This window comes from Dromiciops gliroides, chromosome 3 (genome assembly GCF_019393635.1).
Source record: "Dromiciops gliroides isolate mDroGli1 chromosome 3, mDroGli1.pri, whole genome shotgun sequence".
NCBI classification, from domain to species: domain Eukaryota; kingdom Metazoa; phylum Chordata; class Mammalia; order Microbiotheria; family Microbiotheriidae; genus Dromiciops; species Dromiciops gliroides.
Window position 1 is genome coordinate 410136086 of NC_057863.1, and position 22956 is coordinate 410159041.

The following is a 22956-nucleotide window of genomic DNA, read 5'->3' on the forward strand; positions in this document are numbered from 1 at the left end:
GTTTTAGAGCAGGGGAAAAGTCTAGTGTTCAGCAAAGTGTTTCGTACATAGATGACACTGAATAAATGTCGAGTAAATGAGACCAACACTATGGAACCAGGTAATGGAAAAGGTTTCATGGAGGGAAAGAGATATTGTGCTCATCCTTGAAGAATTATTATGATTTGTATAAGTGGAGAGGAGAGGGGAAATAGTATAACCATAGGCACAGAACGGAAAATGTTCAATATGAATTTGGGAATGATGAGTAGACCAGATTGGCTAGAGTACAGACTCTGAATTTTTATACACTTGTTTTAAAATTTTTTTAATATATTTTGGTAACTATTTAAATATAATTGTTTTCCTTTGTAATCCTATGTTCTTTTGTTGTTATGGTTCAGTCATTTCAGTCATGTCTGACTCTTTGTGATCCCATTTAGTGTTTTCTTGGCAAAGATACAAGAGTGGTTTGCCATTTCTGTTTCCAGTTCATTTTACAAATGAGGAAACTAAGGCAGGGTTCAGTGACTTGCCCAAGGACACAGAGCTAGGAAGTGTCTCAGGCCAGATTTGAAGTCAGGAAGATGAGTCTTCCTGACTTCAGGCCCAGCACTCTATCCACTGCACCATCTAGCTGCCCCATGATCTTTTTATGTATATAAAAATACTATTCTGAGAAGGGGTCCACAAGCTTCACCAGAATGTCCAATGGGTAAATCACACTCAAAAAAATTGAGAACTTCTGGGCTTGAGAAAAGGGAATAGCTAGTCATATGTTTGGAGGTATACCTGAGCCCAGATTGTACCTTTAACATTAGTCAGTGGAATTTGGATTATATTTTGTATTCAAGGGGGAGCCACTGAAGGATATTGAAGAAAGGAGTGATGATTAAAGTAGACATCAGTCTGGATATAAGTGTACAGGACAAATTTGAGGAAGCAGCAAAAAGAAGAATGGAGATTGAGAAAGAAACTGTTTCAGTAGCTTAGGCAAGGTGATAAGGACTTGGACTACGGCATGACCGGTGGAAATTAAAAGGGAGGAGATACAAAAAGACAGCAGGAGAAAAACTGGCAGGGCTTGGTGAGTAGATGAGGACAAAAGAGGAGCTGAGAGTGATCCTAAGGTTTCAAGCCTGGGTGATCCAGAAAATGGTGGTGGTGTTAGGAAAGATGGAGATGTGAGAATGGGGAATCCTTTTAGAAGATGATGACTTCTGTTTTAGAAATACTGATTTAGAGGAGATGAAGTAGGGGATGACTTCATCAAGGCAGAAGTGATGTCTTCTGCTGAGAAGAAAGTGGGAGTGGGTGCTCTAGGGACACAAAGACAGAAATGAATGTTTGGAACAGCCTTGCCAGAGTGTGATAGAGAATCCATTAGGGAAGAATGAATGGATTATTGGGCATTTGTAAGAACAAATAACATATTTATAGTGGACCCCATTTAGTACATTTGTATGACTTCCTCTAAAGGTCATTAGCAGTGTGGGAGTAGGAAAAGAGAAGCATTTGGTATTAGTAGCCCAGGCTTGGAGTTTGGTAAGTCCTCAGCACCACTAGAACAAGGGAACTAGGAGCATAAAAGTAAAAGTAAGGGGCAGCTGGTTGGCACAGTGGATAAAGCACCGGCCCTGGATTCAGGAGTACCTGAGTTCAGATCAGGCCTCAGACACTTGACACTTACTAGCTATGTGACCCTGGGCAAGTCACTTAACCCACATTGCCCTGCAAAAAAAAAAAAAAAGGAAAAGTAAGTAGTTGACTGGTCAACTGTGATGCTGACATGGTGAAAGGAAGAATATGAAGCCAGAGGAGGTTTGATGAACTGTTAAATATAGTGATAAATAGAGGAAATTGAAGTCATGGTGAGAAGAAAACACAAATTTATGAGGAACTCATTAAAGGCAGAAATAGAATAGAAAATTACGGTCACAGGAGAATTTCAATCTTTTTTTCCTAGTAAATTCTAGGTTTAATTTTTTAAAAAAAATTTCAATCTTAATAGTATTTTATTTTTTCTAGTTACGTATAAAGATAGTTTCCAACATTTATCTTCATAAGATTTTTAGTTCTAAATTTTTCTCCCTCCCTTTGTTCCCTTCCCCTCTCTAAGACAAAAAGCAATATGATATGTTATATATATATATATATATATATATATATATACAATCACATTAAACTTATTTCAGCATTAGTCATGTTGTGAAAGAAGAATCAGAACAAAAGGGGAAAAGTTCAAAAAAGAAAAGAAAAAGAAAAAAGTAGAAATAGTATGGTTCAATCTGCATTCAGATTCCACATTTCTTTTTTCTGGATGTGGAGGGCATTTTCCATCATGAATCTTTTGGAATTGTCTTAGATTATTGTATTGCTGAGAAGAGCTAAATCTATCAAAGTTGATCATCGCACAGTGTTGCTGTTACTATGTACAATGTTCTCCTGGTTCTGCTTACTTCACTCAGCATTAATCCACTTAAGTCTTTCCAGGTTTTTCTGAAATCTGCCTGTTCATCATTTCTTATAGTACAATAGTGAGAATTTCAATCTTTGAGATAAAGAGCAGTCACTAAGCAATGAACTATGATGATTTAAGGAATGGCCTGTGTGTAGCTGAGATTGAATGAAGTTATAGATTGAGTTGAGAATGTCATGAACTGGGAGACTGAGGTTGTTTGAAAGGACATCAGTGTTTATATTGTATCCCATTATATTTTAGGATCATTGACCTGGATTTATGAGGAACCGCAGAAACCATCTAGACCAATATCTTTATTTTACAGATGAGAAAACTGAGGTCCAGGAAGGTTATGACTTGCCTACACGCGTAATAGGGTCTGAACCTATGTCCTCTGACTCCAGAAACAATGCTGTTTTGGCTATACCATACTCTATGAGGGTGGGACTTGGTTTGGAGAAAATAGAAGAGTCAGAAATTGAACTCTTTAAGAAATAAGGGGGAATGACTGGGGGGCTAATTGATGACTGCACTAAATTTGGGAAAGTTAGAATAGACATATGGAATGAACCTCAAAAGAGGTTACTGAGTGATGGTATTGGAAGTGGCCATCAGAAGTAAAGAACATGCCAAGTCTTCCTCCCAATTCAGCATACTAGGGACCTAAGAAGGAGCACCCAGGAATAGGTAGAAAATCTGAAGTTCAATAGCTCTTTTCCACATCCATGGCAGCAAGTTAAGAAAGGATTGCCCGTTTCTTCTCTCATTGTTCTGGCTGATCACCTGTCCTTGGTTAATCACTCCATTGCTCGGGCCATATGTTATCTCTCTTCATGGTTTTCTTGGGTTTGGCAAAGCTATAGATGTGCCAACTCTCATAGAGTTTACTTCTCCACTCTATAGTCCAGATTGTGCTTTTAACATCAGTCAGTCAATTTGGGGTTGTATTTTACAGTGAATGGGGAGATGTTGAAGGATTTTGAAGAGAAAAATGATGATTAAAGTAGACATCAGTCTGGCTGAAAGCTTACAGGATGAATTTGAGGAAGTAGCAAAAAGAGGAATAGAGGTCAAGAAAGAAACTGGTGCAGTAGTTTAGGTAAGATCCAACTTTCTGGACCTCAGTTTCCTCATTTGTAAAATGAGGAGATTGGTCTGAATGGATACTGTGGTCCCTCATAAGTCCAGGTCGATGATCCTACAGTATAATGGGACCTCAGTATAAATACTGATATCCTCTCAAACAACTGGGCGTCCCAGTTTGCTGACATCTTCCCCTCCCGTGACCTATAACTTTATTTGATCTCTTAGGTATTGAAACCTTTAACTCTGACAGATGAACTTTTGTCTAGCTTGTCGTAAATTCTAAATGAATGAAGTTTCATTCTCTAGGATAACTTCCCAAATTCAGATATTTTCCAAACAAGGAAATCTGTTTTGTTTCCCTGAACAAAATGATTTAGGCTGTTGCCCAACTTTTCTCTAAAGCTTTCCCTTTTCAGTGCGTTGAGTTCTTCTGATTACATCAAAAAGAGACTCAATTAAGTGCCAGTATGTTTTATAACACCTCTCTTTGAGACCAGATAATCTCCCTCTTAACAAAAATGAATGTACCTCAACCATCTCAGGCAATGGAAGAGTTGAGGTGGAGGATGGTAGAAAGGAGTATATACAGCATGAAATTGAAACTATAAATCTTGACTCTATGAATGCAGCAGATTCTCTCAATAGAGGTTTTTCTTTTCTTAACGGAAAATCTAATCGTTCTGAGACCCCCTGTTACAAGGAGAACTTCTCTTGTTCTAAGACAGCATGCGTTCATGACTTTTTGTGACAGCGGTGGTTTTGAAGTCAAGAAGAACTGGGTTCAAATGAGGCCTCAGTCAGTTACTAGCTGTGTGACCCTGCAAAAACCCCTTACCTTTGCTGCAATTTTTTCATCTGTAAAATGGGAGTGGTAAAAGTACCTACCTCCCAGGGTTGTTGTAAGAATCAAATGAGATAATATTTAGAAAGCAATTTGCAAACTTTAAAGTGTTATATAAGTGCTATTATGATTATGATTATGATTAATTTGGTAGCCAGGCCCACCATGAGTAATATAGAGGTGAATATAGAGATCAGAAGTAGGAAGATTCTCTACTACACTCACTCAGACACTAACTGCCCAGAATTCTCTATTGTTGCACTCCCCACATTCCTGTTCCTCTTTTTACCTCTTCACCCTATAATCAATACTCTCTAGACTCTCTCTGTCATATATATATATATATATATATACATATATATATATAAAACATACAAACACATGTGTATATTTCAGTTTTCTCATCTATAAAATAGAAATAACCACTGTAGTACTTTTTTTTCTTTTCTTTTCTTTTTTTTTTTTAGTGAGGCAATTGGGGTTAAGTGACTTGCCCAAGGTCACACAGCTAGTAAGTGTTATGTGTCTGAGGCCGGATTTGAACTCAGGCACTCCTGACTCCAGGGCCAGTGCCCTATCCACTGCGCTACCTAGCTGTCCCTACCACTGTAGTTCTTAATGCATTCTTTGAGGAACAAATGAGATGATGTATAAAGTGTTAGATAAATGTCCATTATCACTATTATTAACTAAAGTTCTGTGTAGGGAAAAAAACTTTAAGGAACAGTTTAAAATGCCATTAATAAGTTAGTTTTAGGTAAGTTCTTTAATGTAGCCCAAATGATATATGACTGCATTTGTTCACTTTTTTCCTCTTTAGCATTATCCATTAGAGGGCAGTATGAGAGCAGAAATAGTTATGATTTGGTAGCACGAGAGTTTATTGACCATTTTCTTTACTTAAGAATAAGCTATTTGAGTCTAAAATAAAAGTTACCTATTTGTAGCAAAGACCTGCTTTGAATACATTGCACTTGGGTGCTGAAGAATCATAGAAGTGAAAGATAATATTGAATCCAACCTACCTATTATTTTTATAGATTTTATATTAACAAAGCTGTTGATGACTTTCCTCCTAAACTATCTTGTAGTTAACTGTTTTGTATTTATTCAAATTATATTTATTCTGTCCATACTTATTATACATGATGTCCCAAAAGTCTTTGTGCAGTTTTGTTTTAAAATTAAAGTAAAAAACTATGAAAGTTTAAAACTGCACTAAGACTTGAGACACACTGTATAAGTATACATAGACTAAATATAATGTGAACAAATACATCTGCATCTGTACTTGTTGTCTTTCCCATCAGAATTTAAGTCCCCTGAGAGTAGAGATTTTTTTATTCTATGTATTCCTATCTCCAATGCCTAGCACAGTACTCGGCACATTGTAAGTGCTTAGTAAATGCTTGATTGGTAGATTGATTGATAAAGTCAGGGATTTTTCCTGTGGTCCCAGAATTTGTTAATGACAAATTGTCTAGTTACTAGTCCATGATCTTTCCATTCTGCTGTCCATACTATGCAACATGAGATATAATCACTTTTAACTTTTTCCTTATTGAATATATGGAGTGTTAAAGTGTTATTAGCTAGTTACATTCTCATTCTATAATATACTAAAAAACTAGACCTTTAACGTTTTTGCAGCTAGTGACTTTCAAAAGACCCTACCAACATTTACTAGCAATAGGGAAATAATCTGTTATCTTTCTAACGAAATACCATATTTATTTATGTATCATATTCTATTTTTATTAAGAATTTCTAGGGGCAGCTGGGTGATGCAGTGGATAAAACACTAGCCCTGGATTCAGGAGGACCTGAGTTTAAATCTGGCCTCAGACACTTGACACTTACTAGCTGTGTGACCCTGGGGAAGTCACTTAACCCTCATTCCCCAGCAAAAAAACAAACAAACAAACAAAAAAAACCAAACAATTTCTCTTATCCACAGCATGATTTTTTTTAGTCTTTTGGATTGAAATCCAGTGTTAACCCATAAAAATTGATAGTACTATCATCATATACACCAGTTTTTGAGTCTTTGATATCTGAACTCATGAATTGAAAAATGATGGGGAAACTTGGGCTAAATCTTATAGAATTTGATTGTGGCTTATAAAAGGAGGGTAAAAGCTCCTGGAAAATACCTTTTGCATTTGTCTTTTGCAGTGATCAAATGCTCAGCTACAACCTTGGCAGGAGACTCCCAGCTGACCATGTGAGTGGGTATCTCCAATTCAAAGTTGAGATTACATCTTCTATTCATGAAGGTGAGGTATCCATGTGAGTAAATGGCTGTTAGAGGAAACACTTGAGTTTCTTTAAAGTATCCTTTTGTGTTCATGCAGTTCCATCAAAGAAAGGGAGCTGTCAGAAGAAATTAACTACCTGCATTACCCCAGTAAATGTTAAAATCCATTTCACAAAAGCATCTGGGTGATGCCTGTCTTCTGAAATCAGGATGTAGTGGTTTTTTTTCCAATGGTTTTTCAAATATCAAATATCAACTGTCATATTGAACTGATGACATATAAGTGAGTTTAGTATGTAGGAAAACCTTCACAGCTCATTAATGATTAGAAGCATCCCCAATGGGATGGTCAAATGTTCCCATCAACATATACAATATACAGAGTAAGAAATGTACATGGTAAGAAAAATCAGATTTTTATGGCTATCTAATCTTCTATTGGGTAAGATTTAATTCCTTTTTTTCCAATCTTAATAGTATTTTTTCCAATTACATCTAAAGATAGTTTGCAACATTCATTTTTATAAGATTTTAAGTTCCAAATTTTTCTCCCACTCTCCCTTCCTTCTCTCCTCCCCAAGACAGCAACTAAACTGATATAGGTTATATATATGTAATCATGATAACCATATTTCCACATCAGTCACTCTGTGAAAAAAGACTCACAACAAAAGGGAAAAACCTCAAGAAAGAAAGAAAAAAAACCCAAAGTGAAAATAGTATGCTTTGATCTGCATTCAGATTCCACAGTTGCTCTTCTGGATGTGCATAGCATTTTCCAGTAAAATTTAATTTCTAAGCCCCATAGAAAGTGCTGCATCCTCCCTTGCTCATGTCACCCTAAAATTTTAAATGCACTGCCATGTACACTGCCTCTACTTTTCATAGCCTCCCAAGTTCTAAAGGGGCTGCTTTGGGGGTAGTTTCTTCTGTGTTCTTCCCTTTGTACTAAAATGCCAACTAGGAAGTCTTAAACATTATATTCAGTAGAGTACAAAGGTTGATTCCCCCAAGATTTCATTATGCCTTATATTACTGAACATGAGTGGATTTTTTTGGTCATAATAGTTTAATAAAAGTCAATGGGAGCAGAATTTGTGGAAGCATAGGTAAGCCTTTTCCCCTCCATTGTTTCTTTTATTTTTTGCTAAAATATGGTTTATTCACAATAAATAAATAATCCATTAATGCAATAAAGATTACTTGAGTTCTATTGACATGACCTATGATTAGGGCAAACTAATTCCATATATTTACTTTCCAAATGTTGTGTTTTTATTTAGATGCTTCACCAGAAGCAGTTGGCACCATTCTCGGAGTGAATTCTGTGAATGGAGACCTGGGGAGTCCCTCTGATGAGGAGGACATGCCAGGGGGACATCATGACTCCCCTGGAGTTTGTTCCAATGGTCCAGTCTCTGAGGACAGTGCTCCAGAGGGCACTCCAAAGCATTCCTTTAGGACTAGCTCTACTATGGAAATAGACCCAGAGGAACTAACCTCTAGTTCTTCCAGGACCTCCCCTCCTAGAGGACGGCAGGATTCACTGAATGATTATTTGGATGCCATTGAACACAATGGTCCCTCCCGGCCTGGGACATCTACTTGTGCTGAGAGGTCCCTTGGAGCTTCTCCCAAACTAAGGAGTAGTTTCCCCACTGATACCAGACTCAATGCCATGCTTCATATTGACTCTGATGAAGAGGATCATGAGTTTCAGCAGGACCTAGGTTATCCTTCTTCCTTGGAAGAGGAAGGGGGCTTAGTCATGTTTAGTAGTGCTTCACGAACTGATGAAGGTAACTCAATGAGTCAGGCAAAGCCAGAAATCAACCCTGCCGATGGGGAGGAAGCCCCAGCCGTTGAAGCTGCTTCTATGGAGAATAAACAGGAGGAGGAACTTCCAGAGGTTCCTGACAGTTCTTCAGTTTCAGATGCAGCTGGAGAAGAAGGAGAAAATGGCCAGGAACCTCAGCCAAGTGCAGAGCAGGGCAATGGTGAATTATGTGACGCCCAAGAGGGTGACCAGCCTATCAATGATGTAGACCCAGGAAATTCAGATATGCCAGGGGAAAGCAGAAGGGCCATCAGTGAAACCGAGTCCATTGACCAAGGGTCTGAACCTTCCCAGGTATCATCGGAAACAGAGCCCAGTGACCCTGCTCGCACTGAGAGCGTCAGTGAGGCTAGTACCAGGCCTGAGGGAGAGAGTGATGTGGAAGGGGCTGATAGTTCCTGCAATGAGAGTGTTACTACACAACTGTCTTCAGTGGATACCCGGTGCTCTTCTCTGGAGAGTGCCCGGTTTCCTGAAACTCCAGCCTTTTCATCTCAGGAAGAAGAAGAGGGAGCCTGTGCTTCGGAACCTGCCAACAGTGGTCTTGCTGGAGGGTCACAGGATTCCGTATGCACCCCTGGGTCTTTGCCTGTGGTAAGGGTCCCCAGCGGTCAGGAGGATGGGCAGGCAGCAGAAATGCCTGCTTTGCCTGATGGAGAGGAAATGGGGGAGATCTGGCAGAGGAGGAATATTCTTCCGGCTACTGCAGAGAACCAGTCAAATGAAGAAGACACTGGGGATGGCCAAGAAGCTTGTGAAGGGGCCACTGCTCAGGCTGAAGGAGCTACTGGAGGTAACAGTAATGGGCAAAACCAGGGGGAATGTATTAGTGGAACTACTGAGTAATTAGTAAAGTCTTCACTGAAATATATCTATTCATAGAGAATCCTTTGCAAGAGCTTGCCTATTTATTGCTGACTTTAAAAAGCTAATGGTTGTCTAGAGGAATGACTAAAACAAAATAGTATTTATCTCAATATAGTACTTCAGATGTGTGATGTTACAGTGGAAAAAGATCTACCATCATCGCTTTTCCCTCTCCTCTCCCACACATGCACCTTAATAAATAATCCCCACAAGTCGCCTTAGAAACAAATAATTTATCATCCCATGACCAGTCAATGACAAACTTCTCTGAACTGAACTGGCAGGCATACAGTCTCTTGTCAGATTCACACTCAAAAAGCCCCTCCAACTTGGTAGGACTGGAAGGAGCTCATGGACCACTTGTGTAGCCTCTGAGAACCCGGGATTATTTCTATACTACAATGAGGCTTTGAAAAATATAGTGGCTATGTATAGTGAAATTTCCCCCAAATGATTAGGAATTTCTTAGCCCATCAAAGGAAAGTCTTAAGTCATACATAACAGACCTCAACTAGGCCCTATGATATGTAATGGCTTTAATTAGGCAAAAGAAAGTATAGTATGGGGAATGGGGGACAGTGTGGGGGAGGGACAGTTGATCTGAAATAAACAGCCTGGTTATAATAGCAGTGTAATTAGCCCTCAGAGTCTTTCAAGCACCACAAAGTTATATCTTTGTAAAAACATGGCCTTGGAAATGAAAGCCTAAGCATGTGCTTTGCATAAAACATTTCTCTATTTCTTGCCACCTGCAGCACAAGAAATGTCAGCCAGAGTGCCGAGCACGATTACACTTGAAGAATAAATAATGCTAGTACGTTGGCCAAAAGGCAATTTAAGACCTCGGTTTGCAAATAAAATTTTGGCTTTCCTAAAGTGAACATGCTATATAGGAGACTGGTTATCTAGTAGCACAAAGTAGAATAGGACATTTCTAGATGTTTTATTACTGAGAGATTAACAAAGTTAAAGCTAAACTTTGACTAGATGTATAAAATTAGCAAAGGTCTAGTCCGCCTAGGCTTTTTTCCTAGGAAAAGGGAGCTTATATTGAAATTTATTTGATTCCTACCTAAATTATCCGGCTTCTTTCATCTATTTCTATTCATTCTATGTTAGGAATTGTGATTTTCAAGCTTTTTAAAGTATTGGGATAGAGGCCTGTACTGGGATGATGGGAGGTGGCGCATGTGCATGTCCATATAGGGTCACTTCTGATTTATAAGCATGCAGATCTGTTTAGCCAACTCTCTACCTAGGAGATAAAACTAGAGGGAGGAAAAAAAAATCAGGTACATTTTACAGGGTATTTCAGCACTGAGAGGAAAAGATAATACCCAGATAACTTTTTACCTTTAATCCTAGGTCCTCAAGCCAACGGCCACCAGCCATTGCGATCGCTACCTTCAGTACGTCAGGATGTTAGCCGATACCAGAGGGTGGACGAGGCTCTGCCACCAAGTGAGGACCTCTTAACTAAAGGGCTCACCTTTTTATCAAAGGGTTCAAGGTAGAAGCAGCTGCAAGGGTAACAGGATAGAACCTGTACAAGTGACCCAAGACTCCAATGCAGGGGGCCCTAAGGGGAAAGAATCAGGACTTACTCTTGAGATATACATTAGGACTCCTTCCTTTCACTGCTAATGCTAGAGTGAGCCGAAAAGTAAAACTTTTCTTGCAACTTGAATGCCAAATGAATATTAATGTAGTGATGTTGAGCTGAACAGATGCAGACAGTCTGGCCATTTGGAAGAGAATGGAGATCTGTTCTTTTTCTTGGAAGCTTAATGTCCAAATGCAGTTTGTTAGCCTCCAAATAATGTTATGTAATTTTTTTCCTAGGGAGGTGTAGACCCATTCCAGCATAAATCCATGAGCCATCCTGGGCCACAGTCATGAACTTTGATTAGGTAGCAACCGAAACTACGCCTTTGAAATGCAACCTTTTGTTATTGTTGTGGTGGTGGTTGTTTTCATTCTGGAGAGGAATAGAAATACTAATAGCATAAAGGAAAGATGGTTGAGATATATGGATGTTGGGAAGTGGTTATACAAACTGCATTCAGCAGTGAATGAGTGAATAAGGCCCATGGCTAACCATGATCCAGATTTAACTGAATACACTTTTAAAACTCCTGGAGCTACCTAGGGAAGTGGAATTATGTCAGGACAAAATATTATCACTGAACATTTAGGAAGGAATTTTGAAAGCACCACCAGCAATGTTCTATCTAGTTCAGTAAACATTGCTTCTTTACAAATACAGTGAACAGCCCCTTTATCCTCATTGCTTTTTCTTCTGATGATTCACCATCTCTCCTTACCCTGCTTTACATGTGTTTTTGGCAGGAGGGTGATGATCTCAGAACTCTGCTATTTCAAAACAAAAGGAAAAAATAGATTAAAATGTAAAAAAGGAGAAAGGGTAACAGGCTAGCACCGTACCATGTGACACATACTTAAACAGACTCTTGGATAGATGCTGTGTGTGTGCTGTCTAGACAGAAGATGGATAATGCCATATGAACTCTATCAAGGCCTGAAAAAAATTGGCTCTGCTTCCATTTGAAGCAGTGAACAAAGCTTGTATGTTATCATTACTTTAGGTTATTTATTATTCAGAGCAATGGAAATTTCCTTGATATCAACTTTGAAGTGTTTTGTATTCTTTTAGTTATTCTCATCCCTCCCTTCCTACTCCTTTTTCCTCCTCCTTTTCCCTCCTCTCTTCTTTTTCCTCTGTTCTCTCTTCTCTCCTCTCTTCTCCACAAAATGCTAGTTTAATGTCTTAAACTATCGTCATTATTAGCAAATGGAAAAATCACTTCCTTATTGTTTATACTGAGAAAGAAATATATTCCTGAGTGATTTATGGATGCAATTTCAGGGCGAGGTAAATTGGAACATAACAAAACAGCCTTTCAGCTGGTATTTGTTTGGTTTTGCTTTGTGTGCATGGATTTATAAGTAGGATTAATAAGTAACCCTAATTCCCATAACCTAGATACAATAAGGATAGGGTGGGGTGGATAGAGTGTTGGACTTGGAGTTGGGAAGACCTGAATTAAAATTCTACCTCAGACACTTACTAGTTCTATGATGCTAAATAAGTGGACAAGTCACTTACCTTCTGTTTGTCTCAGCTTCCTCTCCTATAAAATGGGATTTATAATATCACCTACCTCCCAGGGTTGTGAGGTTAGATTAAATATTTGTAAAGTGCTTTGTAAACCTTAAAACATTATGTAAATATTAGCTATTCTAATTGTCATTAAGTATGTAGATAACTGATATCCTCTTAGCCACATCTGACATCTATAATTTTTATCTTTGTGGTTTTAAAGCCTATATCTATATCTATATCTATGAAATATAGGCTTAAAATATATATTATATAGTCAAACTATATTATATGTTACCTATCATAAGATCATAAATGTAGGTGGGGGGAGCCTTAGAAATTATCTAGTAACCCCTTCATTTTAGAAATGAGGAAATATTGGCCTAAAGAGGTGAAAATGAGTTCACCTGGGTCATATTGGGAGTAAGTGGTAGAACTGAGATTCTAAGCTAAGACTGCTGACTCCAGATGCAGTGCTCTTTCCTCTCAAACACACTACAAAAAAAAAGGGTATTTTATGTGACTTATTTGGAGGGATTCTTTTCTAACATTTATTACCTTTAAGTGAAGTTTTTAAAAAGATGAAAATAGCTTATTAGACCTGGGGGTGCAATTTTTATTAATACAAGTAAGGAATTATTTAAAATCCATATTGTTGAAGCCCGAGCAACGTGGATTTAAAAAAAAATTTGTGCATTTCAGGTCAAATCTAGGATAGAGACATGATAGAGGTAGTTTCCATAAGATACAGCATGCTCCCCAGGGTCAGGAACATAATTCAAAATACTTTTTAAGATGACTTTTTATAAATGTACCTATTTTTAATGCTGATGGCACAGTGGATAGAGTGCCAGGCCTGGAAAGGGGAACACTTATCTTCATGAGTTCAAATCTAGTGTGACCCTGGGCAAGTCACTTAATGCTGCTTGCCTCAGTTTCCTTATCTGTAAAATGGGGTGGAAAAGGAAACTATAAATCATTCCTGTATCATTGCCAAGAAAATCCCAAAGTCAAAGAGTCAGATAAAATAACTGAAAAACAACAAATTTTTGATGCTAGTAAATTCTCTATAGATGGTGGTGGTGGTGGCTATTCATGTTGTGAGGTAATGTGTTAGAGAAAACTCTCAAAGATTTTTGTGGGTATTGATTTTTCAAATCAATGCTGTATCTCAGTTTTAAGCATGTTGCATATTGTTGTTTGAGTATATCTGTTTCTATTAAACTCTCCTCTTTACTCACATGCTTTCCATCACCCTCACAAAGTTCTTTTCTTTCTATTTTCATCACTTGGCTATCCTTGCTAACTCTCTGTTCTATTTGAATTTTCTGCCTTCTCCTAGCTGGCCAGTCCCACTGACATGACTATTTCTTCAAAATCCAGCCCTACTCTTCTTATTCCCATGATGCTTTACTTCTTCGTGTACCAGTTTAGGGGAATCTTGAGAGGCTCAGGGTTAAGATTATCAGCAATTGTGTTTGTTTGCCAACATTGGATGTCAGTTTATTAGTATCACCTGATCTGGAATTAAAAGGTCAAGTACCAGGGTTGATGGATGAAGACAAATGAAGATAATAGAATTCCCTTTTGAAAGCTTAGTAGAAGCAGGGCACTAATTTAACCCATACTCTGTTTTTTTACAAAAAGAATATTTTATGGTCTTGTGAGTGTCTCTGATTGTAGGGCAAACGTCAACTTGACATTTATGAAGACATTCAAAGTTCCAAAACATGGTCTAAAAGTTTGCCCATCAACCCACTCTTTAGTAGGGGCTAACTGGTGGCATAGTGAATATAGTGCTAGGCCTGGAGTCAGGTAGATGTGAGTTCAACTCCCTTCTCAGATACTTGCTAGCTGTGTGACCTTGAGCAAGTCACAACCTTTGCCTGCCTCAGTTTCCTCAACTATAAAATGAGGATAATAATAGCAATCTATCTACTAGGGTTGTTGTGAAGATCAAATGAGCTAATGTTTGTAAACATTGCTTGTAAACTTGATGTAGTGTCTTACATATAGTAGGCAATTAATAAATGTTTATTTAATTCTTTCTTTCCTTCACTACCTCCTGTCACAGTCTGTGATACCTGATTTCTCAGAACTTCTGTGGAAAGGTCCTGATGCACCAAAATGTACTAACTTACCCACTCCTTGCTTTTTTTTAAACTTACAGGAAAACAAATGACTTCCTCATCCCTTTGTCCAATGTTTACATGCTAACATATAATTGACTAAGACCCTGGAGAGATCACAATGGCTCCCGAAAGATTTTTTTTAAACTCATACTTTCAAGAGTTCATTTTCTAATTGAACATGTTCCTGTGCAGTTCCATGTCATTGTCTGCTTTTCTTGTTGTTTGGTATCTTGTCACTTAAAGCACCTTTTTTCAGTTATGCTTTCTGCTCTCCCATCTCAAGCTATGAAATGTTAAACTTTGACCCTTAACAAGCTGAGGAGATAACCTACCATTTTGGTCTCAAAACTCTTGTCTTGTTGCTGAACTTGAATAGAGGTATTGGTGCCTGTGAGTTTATGGTCCTCTTCAATTCAACAAACATTTATTTACTTCCAACTGCTGTTTGAAAGAAGTCCTAATGGTTCCTAGAAAATAAGGAAGCTTCAGGCTTACATGCTATACCACCATATAATACTTCACAGTGAAATTGCTGGAGGCTGATTTTCTAGTTTGATTGTAGTGAGAGTTAAGTGTTGCATTCTCATTCTGAAGGCTTTGAACTAGAGACCTAGCAGGTCCAGAGAATTAACTAAAATGTTGTTATAGAGACAAATGTTTACTTCGGTGATATCACAAAGACAGGGGTAGAAAAAATGGGCATGCTCATTTTCTTCTGGTAATTTGTCTTAGTTTTGAATGTATCTGTCCTGAATTTATTTTAAACAGTTTTACTTTTCTCAGGTTGGCCCTATGTACTGCTGTATTTCTGTAGATGACTCGTGTTACAACATACAGATTCATTCTTTTCTGAGTTGGTAGGATTGAAAAGGCTTTCAAATCTGGTGCCATCTTGAAAGAATTGATGTGTTAGGTAATAGATGTGAGTTACATCTGGAGAATATGCATTTAGTTACCCATGGATTTTGACTCCTGCAAAGTAGTAGAGGGAGGTGTTTTCCCATATTTCTTCTTTGGGGCCAAGTTTCACAAGTCCAATCTCAATTGTAAAAAATCAGATAGTACTGAATCTCTCCATATGGTGATTTGGGAGAAGAGTTGAGTAGGAAATCATTTCTTAAATTATTGTGATCATTTTGACACTAGAATCATAGAATCATATGTTAAGAATTGGAATGACGCTTAGAAAAAGTGAAGTGATCTGCTCAAATTTAAATAGCAAGTCCATGGCAGAGTTAAGACTAGAACTGTAGACTTCTGCCTCAAGTCCAGGCCTGTTCAACTGTGCTGTCACCAGGATAAGCTTAAACATATTGACCTACTTCCTCCCTCCATTAAGAAAGGGTTTAAAAATATTGTTTTACTAATTTCCTGCTTCTAATAAATGCTGACTTTGTAACCTCAGGCAAGTCACTTAAATTCCCAGTGTTCTAGGCAATTCTCTAAGACTTTAAATTGCAGAAAAAGTACTGACTGACCTACATTGATAGAGGTTATTGCTTCATGGGGGCAGTTTCCTATATTAATGAAACCACAAATCCAGACCCTATCCCTAGTTTACTCATTGGTACTTCCCAGTCCCCCATTCTCATTCTGTAAAGAAAGAAATTTCCTATGTAAGTCTCATTCCCAAATTTATATTCATAATGAGTCTAGAATTAACGCTTTAGGTCATCTCATTCTCTAATTTGCAGAGTACAAATCTACTATAATAACTAAGAAACCATTAACATTCCAAGATTCCCTCTATAGGACCCATAGGAACAAAAAACTTAAGTGACCATCTGTAATGGACTGGACCTTATTCACATTGGTCCTATGGTAGTTTAGGTTCAATAGTGGAACAAGATAAAATGCCCATAAGTCATTCATCAAGAAGGAAGGAAATAGCATTTACTAAGTGTCTATTATATGCCAGGTACTATGCTAAGCACTTTATAAACATTATTTCATTTGATCTTCAGAACACTTATGGGAGGTAGGTTCTATTATTACCTCCATTTTACAGATGAGGAAACTGAGGAAGACAAAATTTAGGTGGCTTGCCTAGAGTCACACAGCTAGTAAAATGTCTCAGAAGAGATTTCAACTCAGATAGATCATCCCGATTCCAGGCCCAACACTCAGAAAGAACCTTGTGCCACCTAGCTATCTTAGTAAACAAATAGTGGTTTACTTATCCACAGCAGGGGAAAGATATTCCACAGGAATATTCATTGGTACATTGATTCAACAGACTTGATCATGCTGTAGGTTCATGGTCAGAGGCCTCAGAGAGCTATTGGGGTGGCTTGTAGAATGAACAGTGGTCTGGTAGTCAAGGGAAACTTAAAATCATATATATTTGAGCTAGGAGGGCTCTTAGAGATCATTCATTAATCCAACCACCTCATTTTACAGATGAGGAAATTGATTCCCAGAGATATGAAGTGACCTGCCCAAAGTCACACCTGCATTTGAGTCTTGGCCTTGGCATCAATTTCCTGTGTAACCGTGGTTAAGTCCCTTAAATCTCTCCAGGATTATTTCATCACTTTTAAAATGCAAGGATTCGGGGCAGTTGGGTGGCACAGTGGATAAAGCACTGGCCCTGGATTCAGGAGGACCTGAGTTCAAATCCAGCCTCAGACACTTGACACTTGCTAGCTGTGTGACCTTTGGCAAGTCACTTAACCCTCATTGCCCACCCCCACCCCCCAAATGCAAGGATTGGACTAAATGACCTCTGAAGTCCCTTTCCATTCTAATGTTCCATGGTATTCCAAGGAAATTTGACCAGGAAACAGTCTGCACTTACCAGTCATTATTTTCAAACAAAACCATGTATAATAATATTCCACACCAAATTCTCAATCAACCTATCCCTTTGCCCATTTTTCCCTGAGTTCAAATCCAGTTAGGAATCATCTGTGGAACCTGATCTGATAATGTTATTGCCATTCAACAATAATTATCCTATCCTCCTGTGTTGTATCCTCTCCAAATTACTTCTCAAATGGGGAATTCTATTTCTCAAACTTAGTTAATTTTACTCCTCCAAACAATAAACTACCTATTCCTCTGGCTGATTTGCATCTTCTCTTCATGTGGAATAGATCCCAAATTCTTTCGCTATAATGAGATGAAGCCCTATGCTGAAGGTTAGATTCAACAAGATTAAAAATATGTGAAAGCACTTCTTAAGTGTAATGTGCCTTGTAAATGCCAGTTGTTAATAAAATGCCAGTGTTAGTAAAATGGTAATTCTGGCATTCCTAAGTCCAAAAGGACAAATGAATGTATGGCTAACTTTGGAAAATTATTAATCATATTTTCCATTGGCTAAATATCCAATCCTGAAATGTGCCAGGAATGAAGAAATGAATGTAAATATCTTGAATTTCAAACCTTCTTGTCTGTTTTTAACATCATATGTCTATAAGAGAACTGGTTATTAGAAAATTAATTTCCTGATTTCCAATGTTTCAGGCAAGTTTTATTTTCAGTGTTTATCAACATAATTTTAGTAGAGGATAGGCAAGAAACTCTGAATTTTGTCAAAATTAGAGTGGTTCTGAGCCTATATAAAAACTCCCTGTTTTCATCTCCCAACTAAAATCAACTTTACCTGTCTTAACATATACAGCCCAATTAGTAATTTGAACACTACTTTCTCAGAGAATTCATAGTCTTCTAAGGATTATCGCTTCAAAGTAACCATCATCTGCTATCCTAATTTTAGAAAACCTCAATGTTAGGATTGGGAATAATTATGCTAAGGTTTCCTCTATGGGGAATCTTCATTGGGAAGACTGCTTTCCCTGGGCTATCTCTCTAGGGATAAATGTTTGAAGCAAAAAAGGAAAACATCTTTGCAAATATTTTTATCACCACCATCCTAAAATGTAAAATGGCAGCCAATAAGATGAGGTAGCATGTTGTAGATTCTTCTACTTATCATCTGTCTAATATTAGGTAAGTCACAATCTCTTTAGGCCTCAGTGGAAATAATGGGAGCAATAAATTTTCATAGAGTTATCTGTTAGGACCAAATAAGAAAGTATAAGGGGTGCCTAGGTGGCACAGTGGATAAAGTACCGGCCCTGGAGTCAGGAGTACCTGAGTTCAAATCCGGCCTCAGACACTTGACACTTACTAGCTGTGTGACCTTGGGCAAGTCACTTAACCCCCATTGCCCCACAAAAATCAAAAAACAAAACAAAAAAAAAAGAAAAAAAAGAAAGTATATATGAATGGGCGTTTAAATGATAAAGGATTATATACACAAAGTATTGTCATCATCAATAAAAATAACAAATATAAAGAGGATTGCAAACATTCTTCATCATTACTTGATATTAAGTAATAGGTCCTATATTAGTTATCTTCTCCCTGGTGATGCACATCCCATCCTGTGTTAAATACTATTATTTCCCATTAAATTTTGAGGGGTGGTGGGGATCAACCTCATAGACACTTAGTCTGACCATATACACATTATTAAATTTCAGGTTGACAAAAAGGCTAAAGTAGAATGAGAATCCTTCCAGTTGTTTGATTCAAAGTACAATGTGTGAGGATATGTGAGCATTCTGTTAATACTTTCTTTAGAGAGAAGGCCTTCCCTTTTAGTTTTGTACTAGTACGTAGGCTGAAGCCAGTCTTGAGTGGTCCTTATCTGGAAAGAGAGAAACAGAGAGACTGAGAAACAAAGAGAAACAGAGAGACAAAGACAGAGACAGAGAAGTCATCCTATCTTTTGGTTTGATAAAGAATTTTAGGGGGGGGAGGGGAAATCAGGTCTCAGGTAAAGCTATAAATATATCACACATTGGCTTTATTTTATGTGTATATTTTAGTAAGCAAATTTTTCAAATAGATTTTCAGAGCAGAATCTGACAGAGTATTAATTTACTTTGAGTTGTTACAGAAAGCATAATTGCTTAGCCAAAAATTTATCATATTTTTTACAGTTAGAGAGGGAGACTATATGAAGACTATAGGTAGATGGAGAAATTACCCCATTCTAGAAAGCTGTTGCTGTTTGGGATGGTGCAGAGTGACTAGACTATGAATGAATACCCCATTGGATGATCATTGGGCAGCAGAGGCCACAGTCTGTGATGGGCTACCCAACATGTATAGGGAAGTTGGTCCTACCTACAATGTCTAGCTATTGGTCTTTCCTTAGGGCTAGAAAATTTATAGATTTACAGGCTCTTTGAACAAAATAATTACAAATACTCAATTTATGTGCTATTAAATAGATTGATACATATACTGATTCTGCCTTTTAAATGTAGACATCATTATAAAGTATATGTGGTGTATAATTAGTATCATATTGCTTGCCTTTTCAGTGGGTGAAGGGATGGGAGGGAAGGAGAAATTTTGCAAGTCAAAATTTTAAAAGAATGTTAAAATTAAATAAATAATAATATATATGTAGGCTGTATATCTACATAATATTGAATTATCAGGTCCTTTTTTCTAATGAAAGACATAAATTTGGAGACGTTTTTAAAAGTGTGTGTCCTGGCTAGGATTATACTTAATAAGCTGTCATCCAAAAAAAGATTCTGGAATCTCCAAGGGGAAGTTATACAAGGAGGCATATGATTATAAACACACAATTACAGTATGTAAGTCTTAGGAAACACATGCTAAACTCAGTAAACACAATTATAGTCTTACTACCTAATACCTCTTATTCCATTGCTGCTCTTTAGATTGGGAGGCCCGGATCGACAGTCATGGAAGGATATTCTATGTGGATCATGTAAACAGAACAACAACTTGGCAGAGGCCCACTGCTCCCCCCGCCCCACAGATACTTCAGAGATCCAACTCTATCCAACAAATGGAGCAGCTAAACCGTAGGTGAGAAGAGCCACCATGGCCTTCACTCTTTGGGTGGTGATAACTACAGTAAATAGTTGTCTCATTGTCCTTAAATATCAACATTAAGCCACTGCCATTGATCTAAAATTTGATGGACCTCAGTCTGGAGTGTGTGTGTGTGTGTGTGTGTGTGTGTGTGTGTGTGTGTGTGTGTGCATGTGTGCTTGTAATAGATATTTACAAAAGAAGGTAAGTAGCTAAATAATATTCATTTGGAAAATAGAGAGGAAACAGTAAAAACTACAATTTAAATAGTTTTGAAATCTGATAAAACCATGTTGATCCTTTCAAATTCAAGTAGTGTGTTGTTTTTATTTTCTAATCCATAGGGCATTCATTCACAATGCCCTTTTATACAGGGTTTGTGTTTGTGTTTGTGTTTATTTTTTGTTTTTCTTTTTTGATTGCAAATTTACAAAAAGCTGAAACTAAAAAGAGCTGAAGTTTCACTTCAATTATTTAATAATTTCGTTTTCCTTGGTTAAATGATACCATGCTTTCTTAGATTTAGCTAATGTACCAAGACATTTTCTAAGAAGTAATGGACAAATAAACCTAATTTAACTAGGGATCTAATGTCAAAGAGACTTTAAAAAAACGAGTGGATAGTTGTATAGACAAGGAACATAACTCCTTGCTCTCATTAAACAACTCGGTTGGGTTTTTTGTTTTTATATAGTCTGCACTATGTAACTCTAGGATTTTGATGGCAGGTATCAAAGTATCCGCAGAACAATGACTAATGAAAGGCCTGAAGAACACACTAATGCCATTGATGGAGCTGGAGAGGACACAGACTTCCATCAGTCCAATGCAGGTGAGAATCAACTGCAGTGTTGAATCTTAACAAGGTGAGGAATGATCCAAGCATAATGATTCCTAAGAAATATAGTTTTTTATTGGTCAAATCAATGGTCACTTTTAGTATGACGTGGATTATAAGAACAGCGACAACAAAACAGTAAAGCCCAAGTAGATCAACTTTCTGAACTTTCTGTTGGGATTAGGAAAAATAAAGTTTGGCAAATAGGTCACCTAATCCCAAATGACATACTTAGCTTTGGCTTTGATCTGAATGGTTGGGAAAGAAAAATTTACTCCCTTAAAAAAAATCTTACTAGTTGCAAAAGACGATGCTGTTCCATTTTAATGTTATCAAGTACAGTCAGGATTTAACATATTAATTTAGATCAAAGGGAAGCCTTTCTGATGGCATAAAAGTTTCAAAGTCCAAGTGCACTTAAAGAAATGCCAGATATTCTTTACTTTTTACTTCATGCTTCAGATCAAAGGGGACAGAACTAGTCCAACTGTGTAAGAGTGTTCTTTTGAAAGGTTTTATTTGTCCTTAACAGATTTTCGACGGGAGAATGTGCTGCCCCATTCTACCTCCAGGTCCAGGCTGACGTTACTGTTACAGTCTCCCCCAGTGAAATTTCTCATAAGCCCAGAGTTCTTCACCGTGCTGCATTCTAACCCTGTGAGTATCCCCTCTGGCCCTGGATTCAACTCTGGATGGATGTGATGAATAGGAATTAGAGGGCAAGGGTAGCAAATGAGGTGGGAGTTTGGGGGTTGTTATGCATCTGCATTCATATAACATTTTTCTGAGACTTGCTAAGTGACTGGACTGAGCTTTGGAAGGAAAGGGATAAGCTTTGTTTTATACTGAAGAAAAGAGTGCAAGTTCACCCAATGGTAGCCCATAAAAGAAATCTTTTTAAAAAATTAAAGTACTTAAAGGCAGGTCAGGTTTGGAAAGGATGTAGGGAGAATGTATAACAAGAGGTTGAACCATATGATACTGTTGAAGTACTAAATCTGTGGTCTTATTGTGAAGCTTAGCTCTCATGCTTGTGAGCTAGGTGGTCTCAGGCAGGTCATTTCACTTCTTCATTTGTAAAATGAGATTGAATCAGGTCAAGAGGTTCCTAACCTGGTACCTTTGAACCTGATTTGAATGTGTGTATATATATATATGTATGTATGTATGTATGTATGTATGTATGTATGTATGTATGTATGTATGTATATGTATGTATTTGTGTGTGTATTTGTGTGTGTATGTATATATATACATATACATATATATGTATATAAAACTATTTCAATATAATTTATTTTCTTTGTGTTCTTATGTATTTGATTTTATACAATAAAAATATGATTTTGAGAAATGACCCATGGCCTTCCCTATACTGCCAAAGTGGCCCATGGTATACACAAAAAATGGTTACAAATTCATGAAATAGATGATTTCTTAGACTCCTCCCAGCTCTGACCCACTTATGATCCCAATTTTGATGTTGTGGTGTGGTGGAGAGAGAGCAGGCCTGGAAACCAGGATCTATATTAAAGTTCAGAGTTTGTGTGACACTGGGCAAGTTGCTTGATTTCTCTAGACAATTCTCTAAGACGATGAAAGGCACAAAAGATAATGACATCCATTGGGAAAGGGCATTTCCAAACCTGAGAGTTCTCTATTCTAATGAAAC

General features: G+C 37.6%; 1 protein-coding gene across 4 annotated transcripts in view; it reads left to right on the forward strand.

The window, feature by feature from the left end:
- HECW2 (HECT, C2 and WW domain containing E3 ubiquitin protein ligase 2) overlaps positions 1 to 22956 on the forward strand; it is a 449127-nt gene that overhangs the window by 301799 nt on the left and 124372 nt on the right. For 3 of the 4 annotated variants that reach the window (XM_043994321.1, XM_043994320.1, XM_043994322.1), the window contains exons 8-13: positions 6543 to 6643; positions 7908 to 9254; positions 10694 to 10789; positions 20290 to 20440; positions 21175 to 21278; positions 21817 to 21941. In XM_043994321.1, the coding sequence (XP_043850256.1) occupies positions 6543 to 6643; positions 7908 to 9254; positions 10694 to 10789; positions 20290 to 20440; positions 21175 to 21278; positions 21817 to 21941 (1924 nt within the window). The remainder of the gene's footprint in view (positions 1 to 6542; positions 6644 to 7907; positions 9255 to 10693; positions 10790 to 20289; positions 20441 to 21174; positions 21279 to 21816; positions 21942 to 22956) is intronic. The other variant, XM_043994323.1, reaches the window with a different exon arrangement.